The 24,033-nt window shown below is 46.2% G+C and overlaps 1 protein-coding gene across 2 annotated transcripts in view; it reads right to left on the bottom strand.

Moving 5' to 3' along the window:
* Window positions 1–212: 212 nt before the first annotated feature.
* Window positions 213–24,033, bottom strand: part of SLCO3A1 (solute carrier organic anion transporter family member 3A1) — a 301,899-nt gene continuing 278,078 nt past the window's right edge. Inside the window, exons 10-11 of one of the 2 annotated variants that reach the window (XM_021680661.1) lie at window positions 8,653–8,895; window positions 213–381 (exon numbers count right to left, since the gene is read on the bottom strand). In XM_021680661.1, coding sequence (XP_021536336.1) covers window positions 299–381; window positions 8,653–8,895 — 326 coding nt within the window. In that variant the 3' untranslated portion in view covers window positions 213–298. Of the gene's footprint in view, window positions 382–8,415; window positions 8,896–24,033 lie in introns of those variants that run through there. The other variant, XM_021680660.2, reaches the window with a different exon arrangement.

Below are 24,033 nucleotides of genomic sequence, written 5' to 3' on the forward strand. Positions count from 1 at the left end.
CCCCACAGGAGCCAAGGGAGGGATAGGCCAAAGGGAATTTGCACACCTGGTCAACATTACTCTTTAGCAACCCAGGAAAATTGCCTACTGCAAGGGTTGGAGGACTCCTGACCACAAACACCTCCTCAGTCCTCATCACAGGCCTGTGCTTGGGGCCTCAAAGGACCACACACTGGCCGGATAATCCACACAGGGACCCTTGGGTTCTTGGGCAGGGCAGAGCACGCTAAGTCAGGCCTGCGAGGTCTGTGAATAGTGGCGGGCTGTTCTCTGGAGGAGGAGGATGAGGGCCAGGCCCTCAGCTTCTCACAAAGGAGTCTTCTGAAGGTGAATGTGACTCGGGGCAGGTTTTCTCAGTCTCAATGTCTTGGTACTCTGTGCCTAAAAAGGGAGGAGGGAAGAAGAGCCAAGAGGAAAAAAAGATCGGTCTTTTCTGGTTTTCCTACTATTTTTTTAAAAGGCTTATATAATACCATCAGGGCTTTTCAGTGGAATGGACAAGAGCAGAAGTCATGCAAGGAAATACTGGGTTTTGCTCCATGTAACCCCAAGGAGCCAGATTCCAAGCCCAGAGACCTTTGTGAAGGCCACATCTTTCTGAGAATCTATACCAATACTCAACTAGATGTTTCTTCTCTGGGAATGAATAAGTATCCCAGTCATTAACTTGTCCTCATCTTATATAAATCACCAGTGACAGGCCTTGTGTTCTGGGACTCCAAGTGTCACGGCAATCTCTGTTGAAGATGTGGCTGAGCGCCAGACAGCACCCGCCTGCGTCATAATGTCATGCTTTCTCCTCCAGCATCCTGGACACTGTTTTCTTTCCAGCCACAGGATGCACCGCATGCTGAGTCAAACAATCTCCTCACTGGGGCAAGGTTTTTAAGTCTATGTCACACTTCCAAAATAGATGCTGTGGCTTCACTTAAAAGGCATTAAAAACCCAGCTAGTCCCTGGGCTGATTTACAAGCTGGGTAGGTCTCAATGAGCGTGATGTGTGGCTCTGCTGTTCAGTGATAGGCACACTGGGACCATACAAGTCCCCACTCATTTACTTGTCCTCTTTAGACTCTGACCTGGTGATAGAAAAGGTGACAGTGGGGAAATGTCACTCTTTTCCTCAGGATTTTGCAGCTGAGATCTGGCTTATAGGACGCAGCCCGTGTGTTCGGAGCAGTTTGGAGTATCCTTGCTCAACTTTCATGAGGATCAAGTTCTTGTGGTCTTGGGGCGGGGGGGTAGGTTCTGCTGGAACCCTGGGGAACAGGGAGTTGGGGAGGGTAGGACAGAAGCGAGAGCTGGAGTTGGTTCTTGTGCCTGGAATGAGTAAGAGAGAGGTTGTTGAGTGGCCAGAACACGTCTACCAATGTGGCTAAGGTGGAAGAAGGAAGGAGTGTGTTTAAAGGTCTCTAATATTTAATTATTAAGGTAAAAAAGTTTTTTTTTCATTTTAGATTCCCGTGCCTGTAGGCAACATCTTGCAGAGGTCTCACTTCCGGCTCTTGGCTCATTTCTCTATGAAATATAGATTTCTGTGGGGGGTTTTCCCAAGAGTAGATGCCCCGCTGGCCTCATCAGAGCTTCCGAAGAGGCAGATCTCAGTTCTTGCATTGGTGGTGATGTGGTGTAGTAGAAAGAGCACTGGTTCAGGAGTCAGACAGACCTGGCATTGGCTCCTGGTGGCCTTTCTAACTAGCTGTGTGACCTTGGGAGCCTTGGGTTTATTGAACCTTAGTTTTCTGATCTGTAAAAGTGGAAAAAAATTAGATTCCCCTTTACCTGGTGTAAAGCTGCTGGGTGCATTACCTGGGACCATGCCTTATGACACCTGGCACGTGGGTAGCAGACTCTTACATGGGAGCTCCCCAGCCCCTTCCTCCTTTGAGGTGCTGGACTAATCTATGTGTTAGTTGGGTTCCTTCTGTAATGCAACTTCCTATATTGCATACTTCTGATTCATCTTATGTCCTTAGATTATAAAATTGAACAGTTTTGACAAACATAATACCATGAGAGCTCTCTTCTATTAAGTTAGCACGAATTTAAGAAAAACATTATTTTGGGGGATTTAATGGCAAGATGTCAATCTATAGAATGTTAAACCTCCAGAAAATTTACCATTCCATTTGCTCATAGCAGAATACAATCACTTTGCCTTACGGAAAAATATTCAGAATTTATGCTAATCATCAACTACTGATTGTTGGCCTGAGTCATTAATGCAAAAATAGAAACATCTAGAAAGTCTGTTCCTAAAAGCCTAGTATCTGATAATAGAGTAAGACCTATCCAACTGGCGACCAGCGTTGGTGTGTCTGAAGGCCCTGGGCCAGAGCCAAAATCCTGAGGTTGATGCTGAGGACCATGGCGGTGCCTGGTGGGAGAGGTGTCTGGGGTGTCCCCACTGGAGCCGATGACCAGCACGGAGGAATGCCTCCCTGGTGTGTCAGAATGTATTAGAGTGGAGGAGTCTCCTGTTTCCTGTTACCTGTTTCTGGTAGAATACCCCATAGAAATTGATCATTGGGCTCTGTGGTTAAGACCGCGAACATCCCAGGAAGAACAGAAGTCCCCAGAAGACAGCTGTCGTGGTGTCCCTGGTGGTTATATTAGGGGGCACGTGAGAGTGGGTAGGACACAGTCCATTTGAGCCAGAGTCTTCCTGATGAGGCAGTCCCTATGGGTAGAGAGGGGTGTCTCACGTCTTGCTCAGTAGGCAGGGGGTACCCATAAAAGCTAAGATCAAGGGCTTTGGATTCACAGACCTGGGTTTGAATCCCAGCTCTGCTTTGTGGCCTTGAGCCGATTCTGGAAGCCTTCCCTGCCTCCTTTTCCTCTCCTGTCCACTGCTGCTAGTAACAGTTCCTGCCTCACAGGGCTATTGTTGAGATTAAATGAGCTAATACGTATAAGAAGCTGATTCACAGTAAGTGCTTGGTAAATGTTAGCTACTATTATTATTAGTTATTATTAGTGTTTACCAATTATTCCACCTGGTGTATCTGTTAGCTTCATAGTGCCAACGTTTTATGTTGGTGGGAATGGATGTGAAATACTATTTGGATTCACTTTTTTTTTTTTTTAACTCATTAACACATTTCCTCCTCCCATCCCCATTTCATCACATAAGAAAACAGGACAATTACTGTGGTAGAACTGTGGCGTATCAGAGCTGGAAGAGACTGGCAATCAGATCCTGTAGCTCAAATACCCCTCAGTCCATAGAGAGAAAGATGATGTTGCCTTCATTGTAAACCCTGCCAGTCATGGGGTACTCACCTCATTCTTGGAAAATGGGATACCTGCATTAGATTCCTGGGGGCAGTAACGTCAGGGCTGATGGACACCTTGCTGCAGGACCCCTCCAACACATGACTTGGCCCTCGCTAGAGCAGCTTCAGCTGCTAGGGCCCCCCCCCTTCCCCCAAACATGCTGTGCTGCTTCAGACCTCAGCACACTACTGCCCTCGGCCACTGTCTTTGTAAATAAAGCTTTATTGGAACACAGCCTGTGCATTTGTTTACACGTGAGCTGCTCTCATGCTACAACAGAATTGAGTGGTGGTGGCAGACACCGTATGACTCTCAAAGCCTTAAAAAACCTAGCCCTTTACAGAAAGTCTGTCAACTTGTTCTGGCGGTCCTCTCAGGAGAGGTGACCTCCTGCCCCATCTCTCTGGCCGACACCCACTGCTCTTTAGTTCTTGGTTTTAGACCACGCCTCTCTCTGAAACCTTTCTGATTCTCGATGCCAGGAGGATGAGCTTCCCACCACCACGAATCAGCCCTCCTTGGGCCCAGTCAGAGCCGGGCTCTTAGTGTTATTATTCTATTGCTTTTGTTTGTGTTCAGGTCTGTCTGGCTCATGGAACTGTGAGCTCTTGGAGGATGGAACCATGTCTTTTTCATCTTTGTAGCTGGTTTGGGGCCTGGCATACTGCCAGAATCTTAATAAAGGAATGAATGAATACATGTTTAGAAATTATCAAGCTCATACAATATATCCCTGGATGACACTAACCCTGCAAAGGGAAGGCATACTACCATGTGGATGCTCTCTGAGAGGCAGGAGTTCTGTCCCTGTCTCCAGGGCCATCTCTGAGGTACAGGAGACTCTTTGGTTTTCTGACTTTCCCATTTTAGACCTTTTAACTCCTGTCCTTTCTGCCACAATGGCCAAGCACTCTGAGATCACCTACAAATGTGAGAAAGGGGAGGCATGGGTGGGTGGCTGTGGGCAGGCAGGGTAGTTTCCACGTGTTACCCTGGGCAACAGGCCCCTGTAAGAGGCATCTGAACAAAAATATCTTCTTGCATATTCAACCAGTTAGGGGTCCTTCAGTTTTACAAATGTATTTGTGAGCAATCATAATCCCCCCGGGGGGCTGGGTCTGAAAGCTATCATTTAGGGCCAGTTGCTTGAAGAGATTAGGTCTTCGCACCTGTCCAGAACTCAACAATGCGGACTGAGTTGGAAGCAATGGTATAACGAACGAGGAAGGGCAGAGGGGGGAAGATAAGGACGGTGTTTATGTTCCACACTAATCCTTCTCTTGGAAAACATGGCACCTCTTAAGTATTTGGCCTGGATTCTAACTTAAAGGGAAACACAGCTCATGGTTGAGGGGAGGCTGAGGGAGAGGGCAGCGGCATGAGCTCAGCCATCAAGCCCCTTACAGTAACAGGTCTGGCAGGCCTGACGGGGTGGAGAAGAGATCACACTTGTGATGACCTGAAGAGCAGGCAGCAAGAAAACGAGCCTCGCAGGCTCATGGAAGCCAACAACTGCTTCTCCTCAGAGGGTTTCTCTGTGAGTGTGTGTGTGTATAATTTTTTTTTTCTCCATTTCCTGTGTTCCTCAATGAATGGCCTGCTCTAGAAGTGCAGAAGATAATCCATTAGCAACCATGGTGGAATCTTTTTCCTGAGAAAATGCCTCTGGGGTGGTAGGGTGGTCATTCCCAAGGACTGGCTGGCTGGTTGCCCCCATATGGAATGTTTCTGCAGGTCACCTTAGAGGACCTCTCTTGTTCCTTCATTAGCTGTGAAGAAAGCCTTGTGCTGCGGTGGCTTTCCATGGGGAAGGGATGGGAAATCTTGCCATGCCTGAGTGAGGGCAAGCTCTAGGTCATCCCTGAAGACAGGGAAGTGGATTAAATCAGGGATTTAAATGTAGAGACACCACTTTAAAATGTATAGGCCTAATTAAAAAAAATCTCTAGAGAAAGCTATTCTACTTAAGGTGGTGAGAAAGAAGTGATTTTTATGGAGAAGCACATTCTTTCCTGCTTGGAAGACATTAACAAGTCTGTCAAAGGACTCCTTAGGAGCTCTTGGCTTCCCCTTATTATTTCGCCTGCTTAAGCACTACTAGCAAACTCCTTAGGGGGGCACCGGGAGAGGAGGCCTCTCTTGCTCCTTCATTAGCTGTGAGTAAAGCCCACATGCTGTGGCCGTCTGGAGTGGTGATGTCCCCAGTGTGCCTTGACGCTTCCCAGCCCTCCTCTGGGGAGGCGGGAAGGAGGGGGCAAGGCTGCTGGTCTTCCCTGACAGCACACACCAAACTCCACCTCCCAAACAGACATCTACTTTTACAAAATGTGTTTACTTCACATGTAGGAATAATACCGGTCAAAAAACTTCTTGGTCTACATGTAGGAATTACAAAAATCTGTTAAAAGTTGCAGCAAAGAGAGATTTTTTTTCATCCATCTCTGGGCACGTTCGACCAAGATGGCGGAGGAGTTTGGGGCAGGAGAGAGAGAGAGAGAAGCTTAGTGTTCACCTTCTAGGTTTATTCTATCCCTTACATTTTTGTTTTCTCTAAGTCCAATGGAGCTCTTGCCAGGAAATCTTCATTCAAAATACCACTCAGAACGAAACAAATAACCAAGGAGCTGGATCTAACGCTTATGTACAATGGTTCTTTGTAGCACAAAAGGAAACCTAACACCAGACTAGGTTTTCTGTTCTGTAGTAGGAGAGACATTAAAACTCTAAAAGGTGACACACTGCGCTTTGGAGCCATCTTGCAATGGGGGACTTTAAGTTCATATCCAGTTGTTGACAAAACTGAGCCCTGGAGGTGTTTCCTTTTTCATCTCAACATCTCATTCATCCTAAAATCTTAGGGAAAAAAAAATCCAAACTGCAAAGAGTTTTCAAAAAAAACATTTTTCTTTTTAAAGCAAATGGCCCCATGAAAACACAAGGTCAGCGGAGCTCAGTGTGTGTGTACTGAGTTTGGAGAGCTACGCAGAGGGCAGTGACCTATTAGCAACACATTTCAAAACAAAACTCACCCCAAACCTGTACAGAATGGTTTCAAAGCCTTAGGAGCGACAGAGTATACATATTTTATGAATTGGTTGGAGAACAATCCCGCCTCTTACTAGTTAACATACTGATGAGTGCCCCCATGTTCACGGACAAGGACAGACTGAAAGTAAACACACAGAAGGGTGGTTTTGGAAGCATCCTGTCCCAGGCAGCTGATCACGGTGGCCCCGCACCACAACACAAGCTTCTCTTTGAGTTGTCCTTGCTCGGTGGGGCTTTCTCTAGTTTCGGGCTGTCACTTAAACTACCCCATTTACAGTATGTGTGAGAAATTTGGCACAAGAGCCCGGTCTTCTCCCCGCTCTTTTCATTCCTGATTCTTTTGTTGCCCTCCGGGGAACTGCGTCTCAGGTGAAAAGGCAAACCAAAGAACAAACCTTGAGATCTTTCTCGGGGCCATGAGTGGCCTGGACCAAGGTCACTGAGGAAACACGAAAGGAACGTTAACTGGGCCATGTGTGCGTGCGTGCGTGCGGGCTCTCCCATAAGCCCTGTCCCCTTCCAGGGAATGGCCTCATGAGGCTGAGGCTGCTGACCCCAAAAGCTGCGCCCACGATTCTCCTCCCAAACAAGGTTTGCCTGCCAGCTGCTGGAGGGCTAACCACTTTCAAAACACAGACCGAGGCCCCTTCGTTCAAGACTGACCCTAAAAACAGTGACATTTTAATGCATCGGACATGCGGTGGCTCCCGCGACCCTGTGGGTCTATTCACCATCACAGACCCCACAAACTGCTCGACAGCTCATGCTAGGGGACCATTCCTTCTCTTGCCTACCCCCAGAAGCACCGCACCCATCCACACAACCCACATCTAAGCATGTCTCCTCCACGGGCTGAAAAGAACGCCTCTTGGAATGTGAAGCATGAATATAAAAGGGCTTCCCATGACAGTGATCACTGAATCACGGGGAATAAAGCCAGAAGGCGAATCTGCAATTCATCACATTATCCCGTTGTCTCAAATGTGATTCCTTTAAAGGCAGGCTGCATAGATACTCTTTCCCAAGAATTTTTTTTTTTTTCTTCCCGTAGCACATGGTATATTCTTGTTTTCGCAGAATATCCGAATGAGGATAAAACGATAAAAAAAAAAAATTACAATAGATTAATTGCATCCCTCGAATCACATTATATTTTTGGTGCATTAAAAAGAGGAGGAAAGGAAAAAGCAACCAGCATAATAAACTCAGCCTAGAGAACTGTGTTAGTGATTGAAGGGTTAACACGGATTTTAGAAGTGGTTAAAAATAGTATTAGAGGATTATACATACAACAGTTTGAAATTCATATGCATTGCGTTTTTTTTTTTTTTTCCTTTAAAAATGGTAAAATGTTTGGCAAATGTAAGCAAATGACTTGGACTGTGTGGGTTTCACCGGCTCTGAGCGAAGTCAGTCATAGCCAGGGGAGGCCCACCGCTTCCTGAGGTCACTCTGCGGGGCTGGGGGGCGCTGCGGTGGGGGGGAGGTGAGGTGCTGGCCCCCCATGCCCGGCTCCCCCCTCGGGCCCTCAGTCTTGAACATGAACATGGAGCTGGTGAGAGGTGCCAATTAGACTCCAGCACGGATCACCCATTAGCATCGCTGAGAGAACTCGGGGGCCTTGAACCACATGCAGACTGGGTGAGTCGTCTACACAGTGACCCATATTGCGAAAGTTAGAGGAGGGAGCACCCGCTCCTCCAACTTGCATGCTCCCCACCCCCATGTGGAGGAGGCAGGTAGCACGGGGTATGTGTCCCTAGTGCTTATCCTGGTTGTCAACTTGTGATGTTTAGTAGACTTTTAAAAAAAATTTGTTTTGTATGTGTATGTATATCCAGAAACGTCCATCCTCCAAGCTGGCCACCACTGTTCCCTGAATTTGGCAGTGCCTGTTGCTTGCAGCTGTCGGCATCCCGAAAAAGCATGAGGTGCCTTCAAAGAGTAGACTCTGGGCCCCAGCAGGTCGGACGACAAACACACGATCCCATGCTCTCCTTATTCTGAATCCTGTCTGGCTCTGATTTTGAGAAAGAGGACAAAGGTCGTGTTGTGTGTACGTGTTGTGTGTATGTGTGTGTGTGTCTGTACTGAGTTTGTGGGTTTTTTTTTTTTTGGAAACTTTTTTTTTTTTTTTTTAGGAAAAATGACCCTTTGATTACTAATACAGAGTTCAACCTCCTTTCGTCACTATAAAACGGACTCCATGTTTTCACACCACTCATGATCTTCAAGGTTATAGATAAATTTTGTCCTATGGGTCTGGCTTGCGGGCACAGGGTCCCTCCCCAGATTGTCTAGGGTCAGAGTAGAGGCAAAGAACTCACTGGTGCTCAGCCCGCCTTCGTGGTTTTTGATGTAGCGTTTATAGTTTTTCCTCAGGCACTGCCATGTGGTAGTATAGAGGACGAAGGCGGACGACTTCAGCACGATGGCGATGCTGACGTACAAGTATCTGTAGGCCACGTTGTCATACAGGACGCAGGCGCCTTGCTCCCCGCAGAAGGTGCTCCAGAACAGGCAGGTGGAGTCGATGCCAGCCCCGAAGATGAGGGGAGGGGGGATGAAGCCTGCGAGAGGGCAAAGAACACATCACACTCCCGCTCCGGCTCCGCAGGTTGGTCTCTCCCCATCCGCACGCGTGTACCCACTCTCCTTACCGTTCCTGGTGTCGACACAGTGCGACCTCCTAGAGGGAAATGCAAGGAGGGTACTGCACTCCATGTACTGTGTTCCCGCACGGCCCTTCTAAGGCTGTGTGTGTGAGCAGAGGGAGCTGGGGCCAGAAGTTGAACACGAGTACCCTTTACCTTGTGTCTATATACACATACATGTGATAATATATATGTATGCACATACATGTACATAAACATGCATAACATGCATGCACACGTGTACGCAGGTATCTAAGATGGAAAATACCTGCACACATGCTAACAATTTCCCTTCCCCTAGACGTTACCACTGCATTGAATCCTTTTTGTCCTGAGCTGGAAACTGGTTTTAAAACCTTCACAATAGAGTATTTCAGGTGCTTTCAACCAGTGATCAAAAGTGGCAGAGGGGATAAAAACTAGTCTCCTTAATTCACGTCTGTGTTTCTGTCCCTTGTCCAAGCTCAAAGGTTATCAGTCCTGGCTGCACATTTAAAATCATCCAAGGTGCTCCATCCTAGGACAACTGAATTAGAATGTTTGGTGTGTGGCCGGGTCGTCAGGATTGTGAAAGCATCCCCTGGTGAGGGGGGAAAGCCTATCATTTGTACTATGGGAAATCCATGGATGGCTCATTAATACAAATTAATTGCTTCACAAAAAAAAGGATCCCCAAGGCCAGAATGTGCTGCCAATCATACCCAGGGAGAGACCTCAAAAGCAGAATGTGATCACTGCAAGCAGGTGGCAACGTAGCTGAGATCCCAGTGCTGGGGTAGCCTGCGATCTGGAGTGTTCTTTCCAGGGCCAGCCCTGGACTGTCAGAGTTTCACGTTTTATCAAGGAAGGTCCCTCTGAGAATCCGATGTGATGAGATACAGATCCTTAGTCCAGGAAAATACATCTACCTGCAAAATGACACCCATGTTTCAGGGCGTTCGTGGGCCCCTAAAGTCCACTCACGGTCCCCAGATTTAGAACACCTGTGTTACCCAGGCTGTGTCCCTCCCTTCTGAGCCAGGGAGGGAAAAGGCTTACTGAGGGAAACAGCACTTCCTTGGTTTTAATGACAGGCCCAGAATGGGTGTGAGGGGGCCTGCACTGCCCCAACAGTGCGAACGAGGTTGGCAGAGCTCCTGGCTCCCCAGACGCCTTGGCACCGACCAGCTCTGGCCCCAGCCCGGAGAGAAACCCCAGAGAAGGGATTTTAGTTGAAACCTCGTTAAAACTGCCCAAGCAGGTTGATTCCATAGGTAAACTCCAAGCTCAAAATCCTGCACGATCTGCTCCCTCTTTGCAGCTTCTAAGTCAGCTTGGGCCCGCCGAAGGAAAGTCCTCATCCCAGCATTCTCTGCCCCAAAGTGTCTGACGCCTTCCTCACCGGTGGGCCGCTGGGAGTTCTCCCAGCCCCTCCAACAAATGCCTTTCTTCATTTAACTGAACATGAACCCACTGGGCTAACTGTCCTGACAACCACATAGGAGAAACCAAGTCACACGCCACAGGATTTAGGTAAAGAAATGGAGATCTGGAGCCAATTTAAATTGACAGACTTGGCAAAAGAATGGGACAAATCTGGCTGTTTCTATGGCCCAATGGGATCGTTTGAATCCCTTCACCAGATTTCTCTGGGTTTTAGGAGTTGTGATAGCCCCCAAGTGCTCCTTCCTCCTTTTTCTCCTGTCTCTCTTGAGGTCACTTTGTCCTAGCTCACCCATCACCCAGCAATGAGGTGCCAAGACTCCGAAACCTCTGACAACCGTTCTGCCACGCGAAGGGACGGACAGCCCAGGGGCTGCAAGAGCTGCAGGCAAATCCACACTGGGCAAATCAGGTCCTATTTTCAGCACATCCCAGGAAATTTGCAATATAAAGGAGACATTCTTTAATCCTTGCTCGGACCTAAACAGCCCTCTAAAATGCCAATACGTAACTCCTTCATGTATCTGTATCTGTGCAAGGGTTTTAAAAATATTGTTATCGTTAAAGTAGGGCATCCTTCTTTGTGCTAACCGTGTCAATTTTACCCTGCCTGTCAAGCTCCATTACCAGATGAGGCAGCCCTGGAAGGAGTCAGAAAAACCCTTCAAACAGAAATTAGAAAGCTAAGTGCCTAGAAAAGTTTTTCACATTTTGGAGAGCCTTTGTGAGAGAAAAGAATGAACCTTTAACTTGAGTCAAAAGCCTTGGGGTGAGTCGCTTCATCTCTTGGTGTCTCAGTTTCTTGATCTTTAAAAATGGAGCTAATACCACCCCCCCGGCCAGGGTCAAGGTGAACACCAGTACAAATGCGGTGTTATGCACAGGTCTGGTTCTTCCACATGGCCAGAGCTCTTGTTATCTGATTCATGTTCTACAGGGGACTTGGGGTAACTGTTTAAACTCTGGGTTTAATACTTTAAGTATAACCTTTATGAGGTTCCTTTTAGATTTCTGAAAAAAAAAAAAATTGGCTTTTCCACCAAATTCATCTTCTCCTTTATAGTGACTTTAAATATTCTTCCCCAAAGGGGAGCTCTGGCTATCAGGTATGCAGAGAATACGAGAGGAAGAACTGACTGGATCTCTTTCACTAGAGGTCATTCTAGCACTCACCTGATTAGTCACAGAGGGGAGTTCCACCTGGTGGCTAATTCTCACATGCGGCCACTCCTCATTCTGTTTCTCACTCAGGTGGACCAAATACACGCTCGGCCAGTCCCTGCAAGATCCCACCTCCCCAGACACCAATGGGAGACTCCCTTACAATGGCGGAAGTTAACGAAAGGAAACCTCATTAAAGTGGAGTAGGGAGGACAGAAGGGGGAGCCATACAACCAGAAGAACTGTCGATTACAGACCCCCAACAGGGAAAGATGTACATCGTATCTCCTACAACAAATGGATGACCCTGGCAACTCAGCCAGTAAGAACCTGTCATCACCCTGAACTCTTGCTCTTCTCCAATGGACTTTCATTCAATACCCCTTCCAAGGTCCTCTTCCTCCTCCATAAAGTACTCTTCCTCTCCTGCGTTTAGGATAGGACTTGCCTATGGTTTTGCCGTAGCTTACATGCCCGGAATTGCAATCCTGTTATTCTCGAATAACCCCCCTCCCTTTTTTTTTTTTGCTGGTAAAATAATGGGCTTTTATTTTTAAGGTTCACATTATTTAGTGATCAGAGTGGGATCCAGAGAGGATCCAATCAACAGGTTTAGTAAAAGCTAGAATACTTTGTGAGTAAAGCGGTGCGGGCACCCAGAGCCAAGTGAGCTGCTCTCCTGATGACCTTAGAGTTTGCAGGTAAGTTTTCTCCTGGATTTCAAGCTCCACTCTGTGTTTTGAGCTCTCCAGACTATTCGGGATCTGTTTTAAGGCTTTGTTCTTTCTGAGAGTACTCATTTGGCCTTTGGTAGGATTCCTTTTGGAATCACGTCTTTCCTGTTGAAAAACTGTGCTGTTTAGGACATTTTTGTTACTTTAGAGAATACACCTCTAAGAAATGGAGTCCCAGCCCTCAAAATGCTTTAGGGGGTGCCCTCCCCCTTCTGGGACCCCAGCTGGTTTTATGTTTAAAAACTGCAGTCCCTCTTCATGCGCATTTCTAACTAAATGGACCAACTTAACCAAAAGTCATTTGGAACTTTAGTGGGGAACGTTCCATCTTCCTAAACTGACTCTTCTCAAAACTGGATTGGACAGGCCTGGCTCTAAAATTATCAACTGAATGGCATGCCTATATTGATTGGTATTTTGCAGCTTCCAAACATTATCAGGAATCTAAAATTTATACTAGCTGAGGCAAACAAAGAAAAAAGGGCAGCTAAAGCTGCTTTTCTCTTCCCTGTTCCTCTTTGTCTCAGGATATATGGCAGCCTCCTAGCTCAGATCCAACCTCTGGCGCCATTTTCCTCTATTTGCTCTGCAGGTCCCTCTATATTCCCCCAAGCTAATCCTTTCTTTCAACTTCGCTTTCCCTATGAAGGAACTTCTCCCTCCTCTCCCAGACCTATTAAAATCTCCTTTAAAGTTAAGTCTCGGAGGATCCAAATAAGCCCCACATTTCTTATATTCCCTGGACTAGGGCCAAACTGTGAGCCATAGTTAGAGTTTCCCAAAGTGACTGAGGACCCCCATAAGGTTTGCTGAAGAATTTAACAGAGTTATTCACATTTACCAACCTGATTTCTCAGATTTATATTAGTCCACATTCCTGTTGGCGAGGGCCTGGCCAAACAATGGATGAAACTAGCCCGATGGGAACAGCCTGAAGGGGATTTAGAGAAAACAGACCCCTAACTTTTGGCAGGATGCTAGAACACCCTCTGCAAAGCTTCATCAAGCAATTATAGTAGCTTTTACTAAGCCTGCTGACTGGAACAAAATTCAAGTTTGCACACAAAAGCCTGATGAACCTGTTCATGACTATTACAATCAACTCCAAATTGTCTTTAAAGAACATTCTGGTCTTCCTTTAGATGTAGAATCCACCCGGGGAGCACTGAACTCAATTTATTATTTGTTATTATTAACATGGTATTTTATTTATTTTCTTTTTATTATTGTTTTTTTGAGAGTGAGCGAGCGAGAATCCAAAGACGTGCCCCCATTCAGCACGGAGCCTGACGCGGGGCTCAATCTCACGACCCTCAGCTGATGACCTGAGCCAAAAATCAAGAATTGGACACTCAACTGACTGAGCCATGCAGGCGCTCCGGTATTTCTTCTTTAGTTAAAAGGATCAGGTTGGAATGGGAAACTGCCCACCGCAGATTTAATTTGGCAAATCAGCTCACTTGTACCCTAGATGAGTCACCTAAAAGAAAGTACTAAAATTCTTAATCTTCAATGCTGGCAAATGAACACCCCTCAACAAAACCAACCCTTCCTTAATTTCTGATATTACTGCTAAGGGCCAGGACCGTGGAAAAAGATGGTTACAAAGTGCTTCAGGCACCTGCAGCCTTCTATCCAGCCTTTTCGACGGCCTCTTAATTCCCAGTGTTGGGGCTCCAAGGAACTACAGGAGCTCTTCCCAATCCTCTTTCCTGATCAGCTCAGAGAAACCACTCTCCAGATTGGGAATGAATCTCTTTGTCTTTACTGATACCTGAGCTACATTCTCGTTGCTCAAGCCCCTGCCTCGGATACGAAACCAGTTCAAATAGTGGGGATCTTTAATAAACCTCAACAGCTTCCCATCTCTGAACGTAGTCCCCTTTGTTTAGGCCCACTGATACTCACCCTTTTCTCATTTATTTATTGGGCTGGGATTTCTTAGAAAAATATCATGCCAGAATTTCTTTCTTCCAAAGAACCTGACAGTAGTAATCAAAATAGCCAACCAGGCAAATTAAAGGACCCTTCGGCATCTATTATTTGCTCCAACTCTGCCAGCACTGTAGCTGAGTCTGGGGACACCAATCATTTGTCCCTGTTGGATCAGCTACCATCCTTTTTATGGGCAAGATCTTCAATTGTTATTGGTAGAATCCACAGTATACCTCACATCAAGATTCAAATAGATCCCTCAAAACCTGTCATGGTCCAAAGGGATGTTCTCGCAAATGATCATTTGGAAAAACTGACCAGAGATGCCCAACAATAGGCCCCCGGGAAGGAAAAACAGTAGTAGAAGTCTAATAATTGTTGGTTCAACAAAAAGAGAGAACTCTGCTTTGAACCAACTAACCATCTGGCCCTACCAGAAATTCTAAAATTCCCACTACTTACAAATGTACTAAACCATTGGTCTACTGACAAAATGATAGCATGTATGAACCAATATTGGTGAGGAAATATTAAGAAGGTGGACAATGTGCATGCCTCACTTGTCTCCCCCTGTCCAAAACACAATGCAGGGAAACCTGTTTGCGTTGCTCTAGGACGCTTTTTAATGGGTCATTCCAGGTTTGCAGGTGAATTTCGTGTTTTAGTCATGGTTTGTATGTTTCCTCACCAGACTGAGGCTTTCCCTTACAGACAGGCCACTGCTTTCTCTGTGGCTAAAACTCTGTTAGAAGAAATGATTCCCACCTGGGGAGCTCTTCTCGAACGTCATAGTGATTGGGGACCCCATTTTAACCTGTCCGGTGCTTTGAAAGTCTGCGCTGTTTGGCCAGTTTTGGAACACTTTCATTGTGCATCCCATTCTCAGTCCTCAGGGTTATTTGAATGGACTAACAGTGCTATGAACACTCCATTGGCAGTATTTGTAGCGAACCCTCCCAAAACCCTGGCTGAAAGCACCGCTCTTTGCTTTCTAAATCTCAGCTCCACCCCTGCTGGGATAGTCACAGGATGTCCAATGTGCTTGTCTCCTGCCTCCTTTGGTAATAGCACTCCAGCTGGTCTTAAGGAGTGTGTTAACGTGAAGCAAGTTAACTCTTACTTGCTGACCTAAGTCCCTTGATCTGTAGCAGAACTAATTTACTTGGAGATTTGCAGACCACTGGCCTTGAGAAGGACCAGAACTTTGCCAGGCCCTAGACACCAGCAAGTCTCTTTGAAGCCACCTCAGCTTTCTAATTAGCCTAGCAATTTTTAAAGCAAAATGTTTGTTTTTTTGTTTTGTTTTGAGGTCACACAGATGACTTTACTGACCACTCTTTGTGTAGCTGTAGACCTTGCCCTTGCCCCCGTGGAACACAGTACTCCTGCACATCACAAGACAAGAACCGGCACCCCCGAGCATGGAGAGAATGTTTATAGCCAGCAGCATCCCGTCTGTACATGATCAAGAAATGTCACAGGCCACTGCACTCCCTTTGCTGATGACCCTAAACCCCTTTAGAAACCTCTGGGCCAGGTGGAAACCTCAGAGTTGGCTTTTGGACAAGAGTCTGCCTTCTTCCCACGTGACCAGCCTTAAAGCTCATGTTCCTTTCCAATCACAAACTCGTCTCTTGGAATATCGGCCTCTTGAGCAACTGGAAGCCCAACACATTGACCCGCCACTGATAAGGTATACTTCAATACTGTAAAGGCCTCATTGCTTCTGTAATAACAGCCATGCTTCAGTGGAACAATCTTTTCACTGTGCCCTCATGGGAGATGAAGACCTTGAGCATCACATCTGGCAACAACACCTCCAGGAAGATGTTCTTCAACCTCGCACTGCTAACCAACCCTGTGCTGCCAAATGCCAGGAAATGGACTCCTGGATTCACGTGACTCATCCAAAGAGAGCACCAATCCCTGACTGGACCCGCACCCACCTGGTGACCTGAAAATAAAGATCTCCCAGCACCGAAGCAGACGACATCTGGTGGGATCCGTGGGCCAGGCCTGTGAGAAGGTTCTGGGCTCAAAGAAGTCTGTCTTTTTTCATCTGGATATTAACAGACTTAGAATCTTATCCAAACTTCATGGTTTCCGAATTTCAACTTTATTATTAGTAACATCTCTAAGTTCCAGCAGTTCTTTCAAGATAACAATGCTGCTTTTAAACATCTCTGAAGTTTCGCTGTTTTGCAGAAAGTTCACCCGCGGTTGCTTCATGTTTATACACATGCAGTGTATCTTCCCAAATGCACGTGGTTAATTCTTCTAGGGAGTTCCTGCAGTGTCCACTGTTCTGTCCTCATGACTGTTTTGAGTGGGGACTCCCAGGAGGCATATGTGACTCTGGGGTTTATCTCCGGAAGGGGGATTTTTCTTCCCTAAGCTGGAATGAGGGCCAATAGTTTAAGTTGGCTCCTTTCAGATCTAGGATCTTGTTTTAAAACCTCATCACACAATTTGGAATGGTCGTGTTACTTTTGATTCTGTACTTACTACCTGTCAAACCTTTGTAAAAACACTATACCCAATAAGGACATGATCTCCAGTGCCTGAGACTTCTGCTACCTGTCCTTGTTACTCGAATGGGACCTCAGTAGGTTTCCCATCTGTACAATGTCCCACTGCCATGTGACACGACACCCAGGAAAGATCCATCCTGGCAATGAGGGACAAAGGCCACTGAATTACGAAAACGTGACTCTTGCTCAGTGATGCTTCCGGAGAAAGATCTTGATCAAAAGGGGAAAATGTAAAAATAAAGGGACACCTCACTGAAATGGAGTGGGGAAGATAGACTAGGGAGGCATACCACTCAGGGTTAAAAATGGGAAGAACGATCCCAGTGGAAGAATCATCAATTACGGGCGCCAAGAGGGAATAAAGTACACTGCATCTCCTTTAATGCACCATCCCAGGAACTCAGCCACTGAGGACCCATCACCACTGTGGACTTGTGCTTTCCTTCAGAACAACCCCTCCCAACCTCCTCCTCTTTCTAGATAAAAAAAGACCCCTCTCCTTTGTTTACAATGGGACTTGCCTGTGGTTTTGCAGTAGCCTGTATGTCCTGAACTGCAATTCTGTTATTCCTGAATAAATCCATTTTTGCTAGTAAATAACTTTCATTTTTAAGGTTAACACAATAACTACTATTAACTACCCCTTCTCCCTAGCACTGTGTGGGGGCGGTACTCTCAATATATTATAAGACCCCTCCATAACCCTGTAACACCCCCTATTTTATATGCAGAGAAACTGAAGCTGAGAGATTAATTATTTGTCCCAGGCTTGACATTTCAAAACCCCAAACCCAATAATCTCCTTCTTACTAATTCAAAGTTTGTTGATTTGATGAGATTTTAGGGCTCTTATCAGGGATTTCCAGGGCTATAGAAAACATCTTATTTGCCCTCCCGCTAAGCTCCTAGGAATAACTGGCTGGCGGAAGGCTGGTTTTGAAGCTTTCAGAGGTGAAATACACAGGGGTTCTGATCTTTGCAAGGTGTAGAGGGGGAAACACACACACACAGGTTCTGATCTTTGCAAAGTGCGGAGTCCTCCCTTCTCCTGGGTTGTTAATGCACTGAGAAGGCTGACAGACTGTTTTGTAAGCAAACAGTACTTTGGAAAACACCTCAGGCACGACTACTGGCAGATGCTTGTCAGGAGAAAATGCTGACAGTCGCCTTTCTTCAGGCAGGGAGCTCACGGCTGCAGGATGCTTGGTGGTGGGGAGGCAATGAGAGCTTTGGGACTGGAGACAGCCGACTCTGGATTCCAGCTCTGCCACCTGGGAGCTAGTGACCCTGGGAAGTCACTCAACTTCAATGAATCTCAGTTGCATTGTTTATTAAAATGGGCACAAAATGCCTTCTGGTATGGAGTTTTCATACAGATTAAATGAGACGGCATTTGTGAGAGCCCCTCACGTAGCCGGCTCTTAACAGATCTGGTGCCTTTCTTGTTCTTTGGATGCCTGGAAACGTGTCCCCCTTTACAGCACCATCTCTAGAGAGCTGCAGAACACTCTTCAAGCCAAGACTCAGAGAATGACTGCAACTGGCAAGAATCCTTCATGTCGTAAGAATAAGTCAGTTGTGGAGGATAATCAGCCGCTTCCAGAAGGGAGGCCAAGTGGATAAGGTGTAAAATTAGTGCCTACTTCTGCTCTGAGCATCTTCATTCTGTTATGCCCTCAATTACCTAGAGAATAAAGAGGGAGGGTGATAATGGTGCAGTATTTTAAGAAACTGCGTGTTTTAGAAGAACACTCTCCTCCCTGGAGCTGCAGTAGCATGCTCTCCCTTTTGCCTTCCCTTCTCCCTATGTCTCCTGGGGAGGAGCTCATGGATGGAGTGGGCATGAACCAGTGTCCCATCACTGGGACTCCGGGAACCCACTGTATGTTGGGGACGGTATCCGGAGACTCCGTGCTGTTACGTGCTATTACAGAGAATATTAGAAGGATTAAATCTTACTTCCTATTATACTCTGGCCCAAACTGCAGCTATCTATCTGCCTATATATATCAATGCAAAAATGCAGTACTGTTCAAGGAAATGGTCTCTGTTTTCCTGAAATCTATTAACGGAAATTAAACCCCATGGTCTTATATTTTGGCTATTCAGTCCCCTGTTTGAAAAAGCTGGGCCTATTTATATTCTTTGGTCTTAAACTTTAAAGGTGAACTTAAAGGCTTTTGTAAGAAAACTAAGTTCACATACCTTTTTGGGACAAAATGGAAGCTGAAAATTACTCCTGCCATTTACATTTCCAAACCTACCCATTCCTCCCCGGTTTAACTTCCAAAGACTTGGAATCACCACGGAATCCCTCTTCAGCCTGACAGAATTACTGTCATGTCCAAGCACATGTCCTACTGAGAGGGTTGGTGGAAAAACAGAATCTCTCTGCTTCAGCAAGGCCAAGGACACTACTGGACTTTTGGCACCAGCCCACATGGCCCATGGGTATTTGACATTCCCTTTTCTTTTTTTTTTTTTTTAAAGATTTTATTTATTTATTTGAGAGAGAAAGAGCACAAGAGGGGGGAGCGGGAGAGGGAGAAGCAGACTCCCTGCCGAGCAGGGAGCCCGATGCGGGACTCGATCCCGGGACTCCAGGATCATGACCTGAGCCGAAGGCAGTCGCTTAACCAACTGAGCCACCCAGGCGCCCGACATTCCCTTTTCTTAAATCTAGGAAGTTGGGTGGTGCTACTTTGTTCTCACTTCGTTACTGGGCTCCTTGCTAAAGTCACTGAGGCCCGAAGAGCTTAAATAACTTCCCGAAGGCCACCTGGTCAGGAATGGCAGGGGGTACTCAAAGCCGGCTGGGCCTGCCTGCAGAGGGGCCCACGGTGAAGATGCATGCCACCTTAGCACACGTAAGGAAGTGAATCCTGGGTGATGAGGGGACTTCAGGATGTTGGACACACCACTGCTTAATAGATGTTTGCTGAATAAGCAAACAGATGCATAGGTGAGTGGGAGGGGTCTTTCATGCACCCAGACCATCACACCCCACCCGCAACCATCCCTGGGTGCATGCCTTCTTGACTACGGCTTCCGGCACGCTGTGCTTACTTCTTCCAAAGCGCTCATTTAATGTGTTCATTTCTTCCACCTGCCTGTAGAACTTCTTTAGATTCAAGACTTCAGGGTAGGAGCCTAGCAAATGTTTGACCAGCCACATCGGGAGCTTCCTAGATGCGCTGCTCCTGGAGTAGTTCATGAATCACCCAAGACACGAGGATAGTTTGCTCAGGAAGAACACATGGATCCAGAGGTACACCCAGAGGCTGATGTTCTCTTGTGTTTTTTGCTTAGCGGGTTGCTCTGAAAACTAAGAGCAGGCATTTGTGGGAGGAAAGTCTGATGGCCAGCCCAGCCCCGACAATACCCTTGAGACGACTGACTGTGTCTCTTACTCTATGATAAGGCTTCTCCATATGCTCAGTCCCAGGGGCTGAAATCCTCTTCTTCATCTTGTGCTTCTATTGGTTCTCTTTTGCTTTCCTCTAGTCAGTCGTGGGGGTTTCAATAGATGTTACCTCCACCATACGCTTCCACCTGTCCTTGCCATTTTAGTTCCACTGCTCTACCCTGGTTTGCTGCTTCTCTCTCCGATGCTTTGGTTCATTGTGTCGCACCCTGCGGAACAACCTTGCTCCCAGGCTGATCTCCCTAAATCAGAACTTTGAGTGCGTATCCACTCTCCCATCTTTATCTGTCATTTGCTCCACAATGGCAACTACTTAGCCAAGTAAAATCTTTCTTCCCTTGAAATTCAAGGTCCAGACCTATATATCCAGCCCTACATATCCCTGGTACTTGCTTCATTCTCATACTGGAGCCCCATGAAGGCAGGATACTGGCTCCTGCATATTTTTATGTTCTTTGCAGCCTCTTGAACAGTGCCTTGGGTGTAGCAGGATCTCAGTGAATATCTGTTTCCATTAATTTTACTTGGTGTAACATCCACGGCATGCAGTAGACCCCAGGGTCAAGATTCTGGACCAGACCTTCAAGCAGATGGTCTTGCCAACACCCAGAGAGAAAAGCAGTGATCAGGACATTTGCAAAAGGATGAAGGAGGACGGATTTGAATGCATCAATTATTCTGCTATGAGTAGACCATTCCGTTTACTCTGAATTTACTGACTCAGCTCAGTGTCCTTCTCCCCCACTCAACTTTTGCCACTGTCCTGGGTAATCTGGACTTCTCCACAGACATGCAGTTCCTCATCCCAGCCTTTCATCGACTCTTCCTCAATGTCAAAGCCACTTACTTCCTTTCCTCTCTGGCCATGCCACACCCTGGGCTTTGTGTCCTGTTTCCCTTACCCAGCCTATGTACCATGGTCCACCACTTAACCCCGCTTTGGCCATCATCCTTAATTTCTTTGCCCCATACTCTTTCCAGCGCACCTGCCACTGATACTACCAACCACGTTTCTACTTCTACTCCAGGGCTGCTGGGGAAGCTCCCTGAGCCACACTGACCCTTGCCACTGGCGTTTAAAGCAACAAGAAAAAATATAATCTCACATTCCCTTCTGGGTCCTACCTTCTTTCCTTATACTCTTCACAGCCAAGTATCTGGAAAGAGTGGTCTCCCCATGCTGCCCTCCTCATGCTCCTCATGCTCTGCCTCCCTGAGGGTGGTGCCTCAGAGCCTGTCCAACACGATAGCCACTGGCCACATGTGGCTACTTAAATAAAACTCAGTAAAAACTAAAACTTACAGACGCCCCATCTCAACTGCTCAATAGCCACAGGTGATGCAAATATAGAGCATTTCCATTATTTCAGAAAGTTCTACTGGACAGTGCTGGTCTATGCCACTCCCAAATTGCCCCTTCTCCTGGGCTTCCTGTTGCCATGAGCCATGTCCCCATTCATCATGTGATCCAAGCCTTTTTAAGGAGGTTTCACTGTGCATTCTTCCCTCTTACATACTGCAGTGTGTACACTTCCATTCAGAGATGAAGCCTTGAACGTTCTTCTTCCATCCATACCTCCCCACCCAGGCCATCAGCTACTCCGTTATACCAGTGGCTTACTGTTCAGTCCCTACATTCTCATTCTCTCTACAGCAGACGGTGGGATTTCTTCAAATGCACAACCATCTGGTGACTTCCTGGTTAAAGTCCATCCATGACTTCATCTGCCTTAGAGATAAAGGTCAAACCCATCGACAGGGCAGCGACCCTTTCGGATCACGTTCCTGATGGCCGCCCACTCCTGCCCATCTTTTGCCAGTCTCTGCCTGCCCCGCACACGCCAGCCACATAGGGCTTCCTGCAGCCCCAAACATGATGCTCCCTCCCAGGCTTTTACTTCTGTAAGGCCCTCCCTATAAAGCACTCTCTCCTTCTTCATCTACATAACTCTCGCTCAGTCTTCATGTCTAAGGTGGACATCACATGGTTTCAGACCCACACCCCTGCCAAGGCCAGGTTTGGTGGCTCTTCCACCTGTCCCCACTGCACCCATGCTGACGCCATCATGTATCTTGTCACACCAAACCGTGATGCTCCACTGAATTCCCACTACCCACACAGGGCCAATCACAGAGGCCGACAGTGTTGTGGAATCTGATTTCTTGGTTGACCCCTCATTAACAGTAACCCATTACTGGGTGCTGCAGGAAATGGAATCAGGCAATTGCAAAGACTTCTTTGATAAGCTGCTTTTAAGTAAAAGATGAAGCTATTGTATCCTGCTAGAGTGGAGTTCTCTAGACTGTGATTTGTGGCCCATAAACGGGAAACAAAATCAATATCGTGGGTCATGACCAACTTTTTAAAAGCATGGAATAGAACAGAATACATACATATTAAGGGTATTGTTTTGTGAAATTTTTGTCTCAGCTATATTAATGCATATGTATGTGTGTACTGGGCCATAATGTAAAACTTATCTCTTGCTGGGGATCAGTCACAGAAGTTGAAAAATACTATTCTAGATAATGCCTGGTTGATTATTCCTGGGGCAGACGTACAAACAGTAGAACTGCTTTAGGGCAATATACAATGATCTTAACAGTGTCACATTATACGAGCTCTGTAATTTTCCATTCTGTCTTCAACTGTGCCGTAATTCTCATTAACATTTCAGAAATATTTTACAATCTTTTTTTTCGTTTTGTGCTATCAAGTTATTCTAAAGGGTAACTTTTTTTTTTACCAGCTATATTGAGTCTTTAGCATCTGTTTAGAGGTGCAGAGATTCCCCTAGAGCAACTCCACAGATGGGGGAGTCCCACCTTCCCTGGTCAGCTTGCCCAAGGACCCCCAGGAGGAGAGCTGTGCCCACTTACCTGGGTATGGTCCATGGAAGTCTGAACCCATTAGGTGCTCAATAAATATTAGTTTGTTGAATGAATGTGTATGTGAAACGATTTTATCATTTACAGAAATAAGGGTCCACAACTTGCTACCTGATGTTACACACTCCTTTATCCACCCAAATCAGGGCAGCAGGGGTGAGGCATTATGATGAGTGCATACTCAACCCTCCAGAGGAGAAGAAAAAAAAAACACATAATGATTACCCTGTGGTTACAGAGTTCTACAAGCCACTACAACTTCCAGGGAGGCCTAAATGTTTTAGTTTGAATTTCTACTGAACTTGTCTTACCTTGGTATCTTCATACCTAGAGCATTTCTGCAAGATCAAAATAAGAAATAAATGCCATTTAAGTTTACCTATGTGTACCAACATCCATGGATTGATAATGGTCGAGAGGATGCTGAGACCTTGTCCTGGGCATGGGAGGAAGGATCACAGCAAACCACTGGAAATATTTTGCTATGGACAGAGAAGGGAAGTGAGGAGGGGCATTTGCCCAGAACTCGCCATTTCCCAGGGAGGACCTTATGAATGTTCTAAGGGTGAATGTTCTTCTTCCATATACCAATTATACAGGAATTCATCCCATCATAAAAGTAACAGGCACACATACATATTCATACAAAATTTTAACACATTTAGAAAATATGACTTACATGTTCTTTACTCAGACAATAACATACCACGTTTGTGTTTAGCTTTCTAATATTTTCCACGTTTATACTTTAAAAACACTTGAGTATATAGTATATTACAGACTTTTCTTCCCCCTCTACATGTCCTGCACCCTTTCTAAGTCTATAAATACTTTCCAGAATTTTAGAGGAGGCCATAAATCCTACTGGGATTCTGGATCATAATGGATGTAACTAATTCCCCGGCTGTTGGACAGTTGGGTGGTTGCCAATTTTTTCATTTTTTACAAACATTTTCAT

Source organism: Neomonachus schauinslandi, chromosome 9, assembly GCF_002201575.2.
Source record: "Neomonachus schauinslandi chromosome 9, ASM220157v2, whole genome shotgun sequence".
Classification (NCBI taxonomy): domain Eukaryota; kingdom Metazoa; phylum Chordata; class Mammalia; order Carnivora; family Phocidae; genus Neomonachus; species Neomonachus schauinslandi.